The sequence below is a fragment of the Anas acuta genome, chromosome 16 (genome assembly GCF_963932015.1).
Source record: "Anas acuta chromosome 16, bAnaAcu1.1, whole genome shotgun sequence".
Classification (NCBI taxonomy): domain Eukaryota; kingdom Metazoa; phylum Chordata; class Aves; order Anseriformes; family Anatidae; genus Anas; species Anas acuta.
Window position 1 is genome coordinate 8,521,790 of NC_088994.1, and position 13,466 is coordinate 8,535,255.

At 39.7% G+C, this 13,466-nt stretch overlaps 2 protein-coding genes across 13 annotated transcripts in view; one reads left to right on the plus strand and one right to left on the minus strand.

Moving 5' to 3' along the window:
* PTPN1 (protein tyrosine phosphatase non-receptor type 1) overlaps nucleotides 1-3,907 on the plus strand; it is a 43,884-nt gene extending 39,977 nt beyond the window's left edge. For both annotated transcript variants that reach the window (XM_068700917.1, XM_068700918.1), the window contains exon 9: nucleotides 331-3,907. In XM_068700917.1, coding sequence (XP_068557018.1) covers nucleotides 331-538 — 208 coding nt within the window. In that variant the 3' untranslated portion in view covers nucleotides 539-3,907. The remainder of the gene's footprint in view (nucleotides 1-330) is intronic.
* The window catches only part of RIPOR3 (RIPOR family member 3), a 63,692-nt gene continuing 51,033 nt past the window's right edge, over nucleotides 808-13,466 (minus strand). For all 11 annotated transcript variants that reach the window (XM_068700908.1, XM_068700907.1, XM_068700906.1 and 8 more), the window contains 9 exons: nucleotides 12,842-12,981; nucleotides 12,513-12,645; nucleotides 11,714-11,822; nucleotides 10,959-11,120; nucleotides 10,641-10,799; nucleotides 9,318-9,520; nucleotides 8,971-9,054; nucleotides 7,943-8,033; nucleotides 808-5,605 (listed from right to left, as the gene is read on the minus strand). In XM_068700908.1, the coding sequence (XP_068557009.1) occupies nucleotides 5,505-5,605; nucleotides 7,943-8,033; nucleotides 8,971-9,054; nucleotides 9,318-9,520; nucleotides 10,641-10,799; nucleotides 10,959-11,120; nucleotides 11,714-11,822; nucleotides 12,513-12,645; nucleotides 12,842-12,981 (1,182 nt within the window). In that variant the 3' untranslated portion in view covers nucleotides 808-5,504. The remainder of the gene's footprint in view (nucleotides 5,606-7,942; nucleotides 8,034-8,970; nucleotides 9,055-9,317; nucleotides 9,521-10,640; nucleotides 10,800-10,958; nucleotides 11,121-11,713; nucleotides 11,823-12,512; nucleotides 12,646-12,841; nucleotides 12,982-13,466) is intronic.

Consider the following 13,466-nt stretch of genomic DNA (forward strand, 5'->3'; position numbering starts at 1 on the left):
AGAATACTCCCCAAGCATGGTTACCAAGCAAGAGCTTCCCTGGGGATTGAATGCATAAGTAACCTGAGCATCTGGTGCAGACTGGATGTTTACTATCCTTTCTTTCTGGGTGGCTTTTGATGACAAGGACTGTTCTAAACCTGTAATTTAACAGCCTGAACCGTAATCATTAGGGACAGGCTTTGGTGTGTCATCAGCTGCAGCTCGTGATAGCAAGAGATTTCCACCTTTGTGATGTTCAGTGGGTGAGGCCATGCTCTCATCAAGTCTGCCTGGCTTCTCTCCAAAATGCAAAATCCGGTACTGAATATTCATTTCTTTGTCCTTTAGCAATAGTCAAGACACTGAAATTCGGAGGAGAACTGTTGGTGAAAATCAGCACCTCTCGCCCCACAAAGAAGAGTCAATGAAGTCAGACAACTTAGAAGAGGATGATGAGAATATGATGACAACTTGGAAGCCATTTCTAGTGAATATATGCATGTTCACCTTCCTCACAGCAGGGGCTTATCTTTTTTACAGGGTGTGTTTTCATTGATGGACATGCCAGCACGAGTGACCCTGCAGAAAATACCAACGATTTGATCGGTTTGTAATAAGCTTCTGTGAAAGAAAGCTAATTGAGGCATGGGAGCCTTGTCTCAGTGGAGATAGATCTTAGGTTGCAAGGCCGGAACTTTGGTTAGGGCTTAAGAGAGAATTGATGCACTAGGGTTTTATCTAGCCCTGTGGTCCCAAGAACATAATATTCTAATCTCAGGGCCTTAAAATATTCAGGAGTAAGCAAAGAAAATGCCAAATAGTCTGTTTTTCTTTTTTTTTTCTTTTTTTTTTTTTAACTAAATAATAGAATTACAACACATTGTTGTTTTTAGCCTTTTTTAAAAAGCCAGTTATTTTTCTTTCGTGTTTCAGAAAAACTAGGCACAAGTGAAACTTGCTTGTACTCTCCAAGTGTTGTAACCAAATACATGAGTTATATTGATGAGTTCCCAAAAAAAAGAAAAATAAACCCACATACCTGAAGAATGTAAACTTTTTGAAGGGGGGAGAGGGGGGGCAGTTGTGGTTGGGTGTTTTTTTTGTTTTGTTTTGTAACTTGCTTCATCTGTTAAAGACTGAGTTGTGGGCAGTGCCTGTGGTATTGATATATTTAATCTTGGCATAACTGTTCTTAAAGAGCTTACTGTTTTACATGTGTTTATAGAAACAGGCTTCTGCATTTGCTCAGGGTATCCCAACATGTCAAGCTCTTTTTTTCTTTCTTTTTTTTTTTTTTTTTTTTGGAAATAAGTGTATCTTCTCATTGACTTTTGTTGCACTCTACTTGCACATATGTCTATTTACATTGCACCATCCTTTGTAAAGCTGTTTTTACTTTTATATTCTGGGTTAGGAGAAGGTGAGGGGAGGGAGAGAAACGGGAAACGAAATTCAACCAAAACATGTCCACCAGCATTTTGCAGCTGTTCGGTTGGCATTGAGAAGGACCAGTTCTTAAACCTCATCATTTGGAATGTAAAATGCAGTTTCACTCTACATCTGTACATCTGCTTCATAAGGCATAGCATGCTTCCTCCAGCAGCTGGTGAGGTAACGTGCTCAGAGGCAGTGCGAGTAATGAGCAGGAAAGCGTTTCAAGAAATCCAGAGCAATTAATGCTGTGGCAGCTTCCTTACGAAGTAAAAAGCTCAACAGAAGACATGTTGGTCTGAGAATGTATCAGCTGGCTTATGATGCAAGCATTTGCGTGTTCTGCTTTTTTAAAGCAAAGATTTAAAGTACTGGCTTAGTTTGGCTTGAAGATGCGCTGTTCAGTGATGGTGGGATGTGGTGGTGTTGGTGGGTAAGTCTTGCACCTCTGCAGACAGGGTTGTCGCTGTCCTAACGTGAGCTGGGTGGGTTTGTCCTGTGCCGTGCTGCAGCTGAGTTGTTCCACTCAGTTGGTGAAAACATAGAGAGCTTGTAAAGGAGGGTTGGGGCACACTGGTGGAACCATGACTGGAAGCCTGCACTGCACTGAACCGTCTTTGCCAATGCTGTTCCTCGTGTTAGTACCAAATTATTATTGTTTAAACAACAGCAGCAAAGACTTCTTTGCTGATGTCATGGGGCAGAAGACGAGAGTCAATTCACTACTGAAAGGCGTAGTGAATGAAACTAATCCATGACAACTGGTTTGCAACAGTGTTAATAATCAGTTCTTTTTATCTTTAAATGCTTTCTAGATTTATAGCACTTAACCACCACTCTCATGCAGACATCACTATGGAGTATCTTATGTAAGTCTCTTTCCACTCCATATTTATTTTTGCAAAACTGTCTGTAGTGTAGCTCTTTTCCTTCAGTGAATAAGGTGGTAAACTGGGGGGTGGGAGTTGTTTCTATTTTGTGTTCTGTCAAGCTTGCATCAAGGGCTTTTCACAAGTACAATAATAAATCCTCAGGTAGTACTGGGAGTCAATACTTTACCTGTGAGACTGTTGGTCAGACCAGTACTGGAAAGGAGGAATGTTGTAATCAGTCAATATTTAGTTATATTATTGGAATCATGAAAAATGAGTATAGAAAAATGGTAATATATAACGGCTCATCTGTGTATTTAAGATACAGTATGTGATTGCTTTGTCCCCACTATTCTCTCCATCATCTGGTAGAATATTGTTCTAAAGCAACATTTGTACATCATTTGTATTAAAATGCATGTAAAGTCTTCTAGTGTCCTGATTAAATACCATGTGCTTGAAAGGTGAAAGAACATATTTCTGCTTACTGATGTGCCCAAAGTATATTTGCATGAACTGATCATTAAGTGGCTGTGGTTCAAAGGGTGTTGCTGAAAGTCTCTTCGTTCAGCGATAGATTGATTTGGTGTTTATCAGATAACATGTACTCGCCCAATACTTGGCATGACTTCCTATTGAATTTCTGCGTACTCAGTGTAACCCGGTTGTTTAGCATGGTTCATTTCAGCTGAGTAAGTATAGTACAGACATTCCAGAGTGTTTAGTAAGCCATATCCACACCTCACCTCTGGTCACTTGAGGCGAGTGATAGCTCAGTGATTCCTGGGTATGACTTGCTGTGCTGCCTGCAGAGCTGCACTGGAGGATGAGGAAGAAAACCTTTCTTGGAAGATCTCAATAGCATGCTTTGAGCTGCAAAAATGCAAAAATAGAGGTTCTTGAAATAGTGCCCCCTCCCCCCCCCCAGCTATGCTCTTTCCAAGAAGGAAAGCTTTAAATTTTAGGCTTGACAATAAAATAAAGCATCTTCCTTTGAATCTAGAATAATTCACTTGCACTGTTTTTGCAAATTATTCTAGTAAGAGAAACTTCCTGCAGAGGAAGTAAGTTTTGAACCCCCCCCCCACCTTCCACCAATGTACTTTGCTATTTCTTTCATCTGCTCCAAATCCAGGAGAATTGGCGCTGTCCTGGGGTAGACAGTGAAGTAGCCCACAAGACCAGTGAGGTGTGTATAAGGCTTATAATACTGAACTGTAAACATTTTTGTTTTGATGTCTTGTATATGTATGTAGTAGTTCGGGTGTGTATATACAGTAGCACTTCAAAGTGGGTGTATTGGTTAACCTATTGGAAAATGGACAAATATCCATGTTAAACTTGTTAGAAAGTTAGTGAGCTGCTCTGCTATATGCCTTAAGCAAATATTTACTCATCAGGTCTTTCTTTTTTACAGATTGCCATAGAATAAACTTTTTTAAAAAAATAAAAAACAAAAAAGCTAAATGTTTTGGTATAATACATTTTCAGGTATCTTGTCTTTTGTGTAAGCCACTGCAAAGACCTCAGAGGTTAGAGTAAAATTGTACAGTTTTTCAATTTCCCATCCAAGTTTTCAGTTCTCATTTTAGTTGTTACAATAAAATTCTTTTTTTAAAGAAGGTACGTGTCTCATCGCTTCCTGTCTTCTCAGTGCTAGAGCCAGGGCCTCCTATTTTGAACCACTTGCAGCTCTGGACTAACCCAATGTTTGTTATTTTTCTTACTGGAAAATGTTTTAAATATTACTGTAAGAATTTACTTGTCTTTTACTGTACTTTAACTTTTTTATACATATACAAAATGTTCTCTTTATTTTTTGTAGTGAAGGGGCAGATTAGGTGAATGAGGCTAGGGGGAAGCAGAAAACTTACTAAAGTAGGAAAATGTTGTTCCCCTGCTTTTAAATAAATCTGTAAATTGAAAGCAGAATTAAACCATAGATAAGCAGCCCCTTCTAAGTTTGGTTAAACTTTGCCATGGAATAGGATGACCTGGCACCACGGTCCTGCTATACAGAGCTCGTGAGTATAGAGTTGAAGTGTCTCAGGAAGCTGCATGTTCCCAAGTGAAATACTGCAGACAGCCCAGCCTGTTTCACCCATGCAAGCCTGAACGTCCCATAGCTAGAAGAAATACACACCGTGCTTCCTTGATACACATCCTAGCTCAATACACAGTATCTTACCTGCCATGAGGGGTTGATTGCCTTATCCCTGTTCCCATTACTCTGGACATACACCAGCGTGAGCGACTTGCAGAAATTTGTCTCATAAGTTTTATTAGAATTGTAGGGAAAAAAGTATGAAATCCAACAAATAAATACTGAATAGAAAAGTACTATATATATAAAATATATACACACAAGCCAAAACCTTTCAAGTATTTTACCTGAAGCCAGACTTCTCTTTGTGACTAGCCTCCACTACATTAAATAAGTGTTGAGTAAGGAGCCTGACAATGGGTATGTGACTATGCAAAACCTTGGTCTATGACTAAAGGAATAAAATGCTTTTTGTGTTTTTTTGTTGTTTTTCTTTTTAAACTTACTTACATAGATCTGTCCATAGGGCAGTCTGATCTGTACATGGATAATAACTGATAAATAAATTCCCCTTGTAAACTGCTGAGGATTTACACTCAGTACTTACTTACCCTTCTCAAGCCTTGCTTGAGCCTGGCCTAAGTTGCAGTGATTACCCCAAAAATGACTTTTAAAGTAACAAGTTTTTCTTCTGCAACTAAATTGTATATAAAAAAAAGAATGGTAGCCACTTAATAAGGCTTCTAGATTTTTCTGATTTATGTGGCAGTTGATATAAGCAAGCTGTTTTCTGCTAGTTTCTAGATGGACTGCAGGAGAGTGATCATTTATTTCCTGTTAGAGAAATGCCAAATTAATAAAATATTTTAAGTGAAAATAGATCATATTTGACTTCTAGTTCATGCAGAGGCAGCCAGTTCCAATGAGATGGAGATTTAACTCAAGTGGCAACCTGGATTTGGGATTTCATCATGTGCTGAGGGTAAGAAAATACAGATTCCAGTCTATTTGGTTTAGATTGCAAACTGTGCCCACTTTGGAAACAAAGCTGTACTCTGTCAGTACGCAGCATGTACATAGCAGGGTGTCAATAAACCAGACCCTGAACAAACTAAATCCTCAGTACTCAGCTGTGGCTGTGAGGAAGGTAGGATTTAGCTCCTCATATTCCACTACTAAAATACGGTGATTTCAATTTCAGCCTCTTGCTGCACAGTGTCTCTTAATTCACAGCAAATTCTGTCCATTTTCTCAAAGGCTTGTCGTCCTTTTTCACCTATGGAGAAAGAGAAAATACATCCCATGCTGAGGAAAAGAAAGCCGTTAGAAACACCCTGAGAAAAGTGCTACACTGAAATACTTCTGTTGTGACTTTGTCAATCCTGAGAGTTCTTATTAAGCTCTGAACAAACATATCTCTAAAGGAATATATATATATATATATATATTATTTTTATTAAATGCTAGAAGACACCATGGGAAAAAAAAAAAAAAAAACAATCAAGCTTTCTGTAAACACATTAATTTGGAGCATCACAACCGGAAAACCTGTTTTGTAATACACGTGAATCTTAGTATTTCTATGAGGTAAGCCTGGAGAGCCCCAGAACTAAGCATGATCTTAACTGTTTTTTACCAAGTGTGGTGTAAATGCCTGAAGTAACTAGGAAAATAAAACTAACATTCACACTTTTAAGGAAAAGGTACAGCATTGAAGAGGCTTTCAGGGTAGGGCATAACTGCATTATCTGAGCATTCCCTAGGCTCCCAACCTTAGATGCTATCGCGCTGGGGAAACTTGGTGTGCTAGCTCTAAGGAACACCACGGAGCGTAGAGTGGAGTGGAGACACCACGGCTAGGCTCTGTAATCAGGTGGGGCCTCGATTGTTCTTGTGCACAAAGCTGCACTTTTTGCCACCCTAAGCCAAAGACCTGTCATGTTTTGACAAATGCTGTACCCTAGTGTACTTTTTGCTCATTATAATATCATTATAATACCAAAACACACCTCCATCCCAAAAGCTACCCGCCTCCAAGGTGCGACCACCCCTCACTGAGCATGCGCCCTGAATTTCTCGGAGCCTATTACTTTAAACGGAAACGGGAAAACTTTACACCAATCATAACTAAGATATGCTTGACTAGAGTCACTCACGCTCCACCTAGAAGACAGAAAATAATATAAATTGGCCCAAGAGAGAGGGGATGTTAGGGAAGATACCATCGTCAGGGGAGATACCATCCCAAGGACATACAACATCCTTAGGACCTCCTGACTCCTGGGATCAGTCGACGGGCTGAGCCTCTCTTCCCCCCCCATTGGGACGCCTTTGGGTGAGATCTGAATATTTGCTTATAAATCTCTATAGAGTCTTTGATCCTTTTAACGCATTTATTTCTAGGCTGCGCACCTAGAACACCTAGAACACCTAGAACACCTAGAACCCACACCTAGAACACCTAGAACCCACACCTAGAACACCTAGAACCCACACCTAGAACACCTAGAACCCACACCTAGAACACCTAGAACCCACACCTAGAACACCTAGAACCCACACCTAGAACACCTAGAACACCTAGAACACCTAGAACACCTAGAACACCTAGAACACCTAGAACACCTAGAACCCCTGTAACACCTGTGTATTTCATGCATACTAGCTTGCTTTTGCAGATAGTCACTATCACCGGCAATCCAAAAGAACCTGATTATCTGTTGCTGTAATAAACCATACTTGATTGCATTGTGATAGCTCTCATTAATGCAACTAGGGTGAGGGTGGTTATCCGTGATAGTTCAGTGTTCTGAATCTAACCAGACCCCCAGACGGTTAATGCATTGTTGGTGAATGTCTGAGCGGACCCCCAGGTGGTTATTACGTTTTTGGTGAATGTCCGAACGGACCCCCAGTTTTGGTGAATGTCCGACTGGTTCAGTACTCTGAATCCAACCGGGCCCGTAACGGTTAATCAGCTACACCCCTTTAACGCGACACCAAGAACAGAGAAATTAACCATCTCCTTGATAAGTGGACATCCTCCCCGCAGCTAAGCATTTAATAAACTTATCTTAGACAACGGTCCTTTGGCTTTAGTAGAAGTACACATATTACACAGCAGTAAATTAAGAACATTGACATTTCATTACCAGGTCAACCCCACTTGTGTATCTACAAAATTCAGGTGAAGTAACAGGTACAAAACAATATTGTCTGTACTCATGATCGCTCCAATATTCAGAACGCGGCAGTGTGGAGAACAGGAAACACTAACTAGTTGGTTTGTAGGTGGCTATGTCAGACTACCAGGCTGAACTATTCTGTTGGTGTTCTGCTTTATAAAAGATCATCTTAGCTAATCTCACAGAGCTAGAAGCAGCATTACTGTACTCTGCCAGGTTCAAATGCCATTTTTACAAAAGCTAGGAGGGGAAGATTACGAATGGTAGTAATTTAACAGTATATGAAAGAGCTGTTCATGAAAAATTTCCATTGTCCCAGATGTGTTCATGCTGTACAACACATAGTGCAAAACCAGACAGGCCTGAAGCTTTACCTATTTCATGCTGCTCTTCAGAATCCATATTTGAAAGCTGTACACGAGACTTACCAAAGGACAACGTTGTCTCCCGGGCAGCGTTCCTAACTTCCTCTATTTCAGATTGGCACAGATGGGCGACCTGCTCTATACTCTCTACAGCCTGTTTGAAAAAAAGTAAAATTCCAATGGTAGCTTCAGCAAGCATTTTGAGGAACACTTTTTTTGCAAGATAAACACATTCCAAACTGACTCCCATTCCTTCTTGCATCTGACTTCAACTGTGATCTTTCTTTTCTCCCCTAACATATAAGCTTCTACTTAATTTTTACAAGTACAATCTCACTTCTGCTGCTTTCTCTTTTCAAGGCATGAGAAAGTGTTAAAACTCTAGCATGCAGTTCACTGCTGCAGTATTGTTAAATTACCATAAAGCAATCAAGACCTTCACTGACAGGTTGTGCAATGCAACAGCTGCTTTGCAAAGCTGACTATTTGAGAGTAAGACCTGTTTGTGGGGCCTATCTTGTGACTTCATGTTTGTAGAAACTGTACTCACAATAATCCCGAGTGCAAACAATTTATTACAGACTTGTAGCTGTTAGATAGCTTTAAAGCTATTCTGAAATTTTCTTATAATAGCAATACAAATATTACTTTTATTTTCTGACTATAATCGCTTATTATTAAAATAAAATGAACAGATTTAACTTCTAATTTCTACAGTTAAAATGTAAGAACCGACTCCATATACAAATGACTCCACTGCTCATTTTCATACACACTAGGTGTCTCCCCATCAGATACCGTCTTCTGTGACAGTACTGTAGAAGTTAGGAAGCATCCTTTCTACCATTTTGCTGTGCTCGTCAAATCAAATTGAGACACTCCAAGCTAACTGCAGCTCCCTCTACCTGCTGCCTTTTAAATAACAGCAATAGCATTTTAGACCTGTGGCAGCCAAAGTATTTATTCATCAATCTCAAATAAAAGGAAGCTGTAAAAGTAACCCTACAAGCTTAAAAAAATAGATAACACTTCATCACCCAGCAGTTTTTGCCAGATGCAGCAAAAAAACAAGTAGAGCTATAAATACTTACTCTGAGGTTTTTAAGGGCCAAACACGCAGCTTGCTGAAGTCTTGCATCACAATCAGCTAAAACATCAGTGTAAAAAAGGAGAGCCTAAAGGAAAAAAAAAAAAAAAACACAGATAAGAAGAAAGGTTTTATAACCTAAGCGTAACTGAGCACTCAAATTCAGACTGACATTAGCACTATTTTACCTACGTGAAATTGAATAAAGGATACAGAGAAATCAGTTGAGCACTTAATGGTTTAGGCTCAAGAATAGATTGATGAAGTGCAACGGTACTATTCTAGGATAAAACAAGTTGCATGTATTCCAGCACCTACTTAGAGAAGCTGATAAGCACTGTAAGTTTTAACCTTTTCCCTAAAGTTCTTGTTTGCTGCTGCACGGGAGAGGCAGGATGTGGCTGCTTTGCTGACGCGGTGGTTGTCATCCAGCTGTAAAATCCCAAGCAGCCGTAAAGTCTGTGGTAGAGGTTGGAGCTTGTTCAATCGCTTTCCTTTCAATTTTTTAAGAGTCTTCAGCCGTCCAGGGCACTGCAGCTCCTCAATTAGCATCACTGCAAGTGAAACAACTTAACCTCAATAAATGACAAATGAAGACATTTTCAAGACAAGACAAACTCCTCTCCAACTCTGTCTCCTTCAGCCTATGAAGTTATTCACATGGCTAATAAGCAAGCTAGGCACGGCAGGAAGCACATCAGGATGACTGCCCCTTTGACCGTCCTGTCTTCTTTCCCTTTCATTGTTTCATTTCCTCCTATGCCAGACTGTCAGACAAATGGAGCAGTGACTAGTATCACAATTCTCGTTCATGGGATGCAACAAGGTCCTTATAAGACCTGGGTGCCTCAAGTACAACATATGATGCAAGAGAACTCCTGTACCTTTGGACATTAGGACAACCAGAACAGTCCTAAAACAAGGGGAAAAAATGATCAAGCCAAATAATTCTTTAAGCAGCTTTGAAAAATCTTGCTGTATTGGTCAAAAAGAAAACCTTGTATGTTTTTTTTTTTTTAAAAAAAAAAAGGAATCAGATGCTGGATTGACAATTTTAATTTGAAGAGTATTCCAGTTTTTCTTCACTAATAATGCACAAATCCTCATTCCCCTACCTGATAAATCATCTGCATCAAAAATAAGACTAAAGATGTGTCCAGTATCAGGACCATTTTAAAAATAATTCATTTCTGATACAGGCTAAATTTTAAAGTGCTATTGGACTAAGCTTTGGCAAGACTCTGGCTACCTCTTAGAAAGCATGTGCTAGTAACCTCTGAAATTTTATTGCTATTAACTGTGTCATTGCTGCTGATATAGCCACACAAAGCTACATACATCTACTCAGTTCTTGAGTCTAGCTGTAGGTTGCTGCCAAATTAGTTTCTGCTCTAACTTCAGTACATCACAGAACCCTTTTTTTACAACACTTAGGATGAATGTTTCCTTCACACCTCTGCTTGTTTCTACCTGGTCAGATGTGAGAGTCAAGCATGCCTGTCCTGTTCTAACTAAACGTGCATGGTTATAAGGGGAAATAAAATCAAAACCAATTGGCAATGCAATGGTAGGGCTGTTTTTTGCTCTGGATGTTTACTTCACCAGTAACCTGAGGAGCAAGAAGCAGCTCCTGGGCTTGATGATTTGAATGAAGAAGCCAAGCGTTGCCATTACCTTCTTTAGCAAGTTTTCCCAAGTGTTTGTCCAGGCTGGTAATATGATGTTTCTCCAGGTAGTTATAAAATTGGAATAAAGTAACTGGTTCTGTTTGGTGGTATGGAGAGGGGAGCAATCCATCACAGGTGACAATCTGCTCTAGAAATCTCCGCAATACTGAAGGGATAACACAGAAAAGAACAAATGAGAAAAGGAAAAGTTGGTTAGATGTAAGCTGCTTAAAACAAATACGTTCTTTAAAGGCACAAGGACAATTTTAATCCTTGCAACAAAATGAAATCAAAGCAGCCTCGTGTTCAAGGAATGCACTGGTACCTGCTTCTAATTGACCAGGGTATTTTTCCTTCATTTTGAGCGCTGATGTGTATTTCAGTGCATGATGGAATCTTTCTGCTGAAGCAAACAAGATACTGCCAGGCTCTGCGAGATCACTCCAGATTTTCAGATAGTGCTTCTTCTTCTTAGTCTTCTGAATAACTGAAAAGTCACATTTTAGGAAAACAGTGAACTCTAGCAGATTTTGGATTTTACATAAGAAATTATGCACTGCATGGCGTATCTAGGGATGTATCAGCATAAATTGTATTTGCATTATATAGAAGGCTTAGTTCAAAGCTGGAGATTTGCTTCCAGTATTTTAAACATCTGCAAGCACTGATTTCAGCAACCTTTGGTTGTGGTACCAAACTGTCATTAGGAGACCTGAATGAGAGGCCTAGCAGAGCTCTACTGCCCCTCAGTTCATTAGTAACTTTTCCTATCATCTGAATTGAGTTTCAAAAGAACTTTCTGTGAGTTTAACCATTTCCACTTCTTAGAAGTGGCATGCCTCTTGCTGGTAGCATTTTAGAGATCCTTTCTTATGTACCTTCACAAGCAGAAAACTCCAAACCTCTGAACATGAGCCATGTTTTTCCTAAGAATTTAGAATTTATCTGTAAGAAATTTTTACTTACATGAATGCTTGTAAGGAATCTAGAATGAAACTCTGATGTATCTGGGAAAGCTCAAACAGCACAACCTGTAACTCTCACACCTCTGGAATGCCTTGACAATACGCAGTTACTCACTTTCTTCAACAGACGTATCCAAGACATCCCCCAGGACTTGTGTCTGCTCTGACACTTCTTCCAAAACGCTCTCCTGGACAATCTGGGCTATGTTTAGTGATCTGAGTTTCTGAAATGCAACATGCTCATCTCAATAGCTGAAACAAAGGCAGTACCAAGCTCAAGATGAATGAGTATTTGTTTCATTGAATCAAGCTTCTAAAATCTGAGAAAACACCAGCTTTTCTCAAAAGGCCTCTTTTCCCATCACTTCTGAGTACAAAGCTGCTCAGCAGAACAGGACAAATAAATCACATTCTCCTGGAAAAGACTGTCCAGCATTTAAAATTCTTCTCTGCCCCATCCATTGACAACTGTGTAGCAGATCAATAGTAACAGATAAACTGTCCTCTGCAGGCCATCCAAATCAGAGGTGATACTTTGAAGACAATAATGTGCTTGAGCACTAACAGAAATCAGCAAAGGAATAAGGTCTCAAGGAGAGAAAAGAATTCTTTCTTCCCAATATGCTACCAGTTCTTTCTAGAGGCAGCAGTTTTTCCATTCATTAAATAATAATAATAATAACAACAACAACAACCTCTTATTGACACACAATGCAACCAAAATTTATCCTACTTCTTCGACAGCCTGTTTTGGGCACAGAAGCATTTGTTAGAACTTCATAAAAAACAAGAGGCTGAAAAAAGGCAGAGGTATTGTATGATGTGATCTGCCCACATACATGTACACGGCGCATTGCTGGGACACAACTGCCATCCTGCACCACCGCCCTGGAAACCCACAGGCTACCTCTTACCTGTAAAAGAGCTTTGCACAGCTTCAGATGAGTTATCAAAAGTACATCTAAGTTGTCATCACCAGTAGTTACACCTCTTGCTTCTGTTTTCATGTCACAGCTCAGGGACTGAAACGTGCTGTCATTGTATGTGCTGTTGAATGAATGAAATGAAGCTCAGAGCATTCAAAAATAATTAAAAAAAATGTTTCTATCCTGGATATTCATACCATTAGCAGCTCTGTGCAATTCATACCTAGCCAAGCAGAGTCTATCAGTAAGTATCCCTGGGATTAGCCTTGCTTTCCCCTTTTCCTTGTCCCCTGTAATAAAGTGCTGCAGGTACCTACCTGATACTGGCTGTTCTTATACTTCCAAATAATGAAAGCTCATCAGCACTGCAGTCAGCGTTTAAAAAGTCAAAACTTTCCAGCACTGTTTCCACCATTAAACTTTCCATAGAGGAACGTCTGTGATGAAGCGTCTTTAGCTGTTGATAGAATGGAGGGACAAATACTGTTATTTGCAGGCATCAAACCATTTTGCATGATTTCTTTGTTGATTTTCATATCATTCTGAACAGCAAACCAGTTTGCTTTTCTTCCTTTATTCTTAACACATCAGGAAAGCTAGCTCTTGGTACATCGCTGATTCCAAAATAATGCTGCTAATTAATTTTGCAGCATGCTTCAATGTTTTAGTCTGTTTGTATTCCTCTTTGGATTTCCACACCTGTGAAGGTTGGTACGAGGGCTGACTTTCTCTGCATCACCTTCTATTAGTGTCATATTCCCTGTTTCATATCTAGAAGTAGCAATCTGAGCAAGCTGCTGCATGTCAGTGTAGTATCCAAGAACTTTTCAGATTCTGTTTAACCCAGACTTGTTTCCAGTTTGACTGCATGCAGTTTCTCAATTTACTTTTTTTCCAGGTTATTGACCTCTGAATGGCATCTGAAGGCTGCCCCTGAGAGAT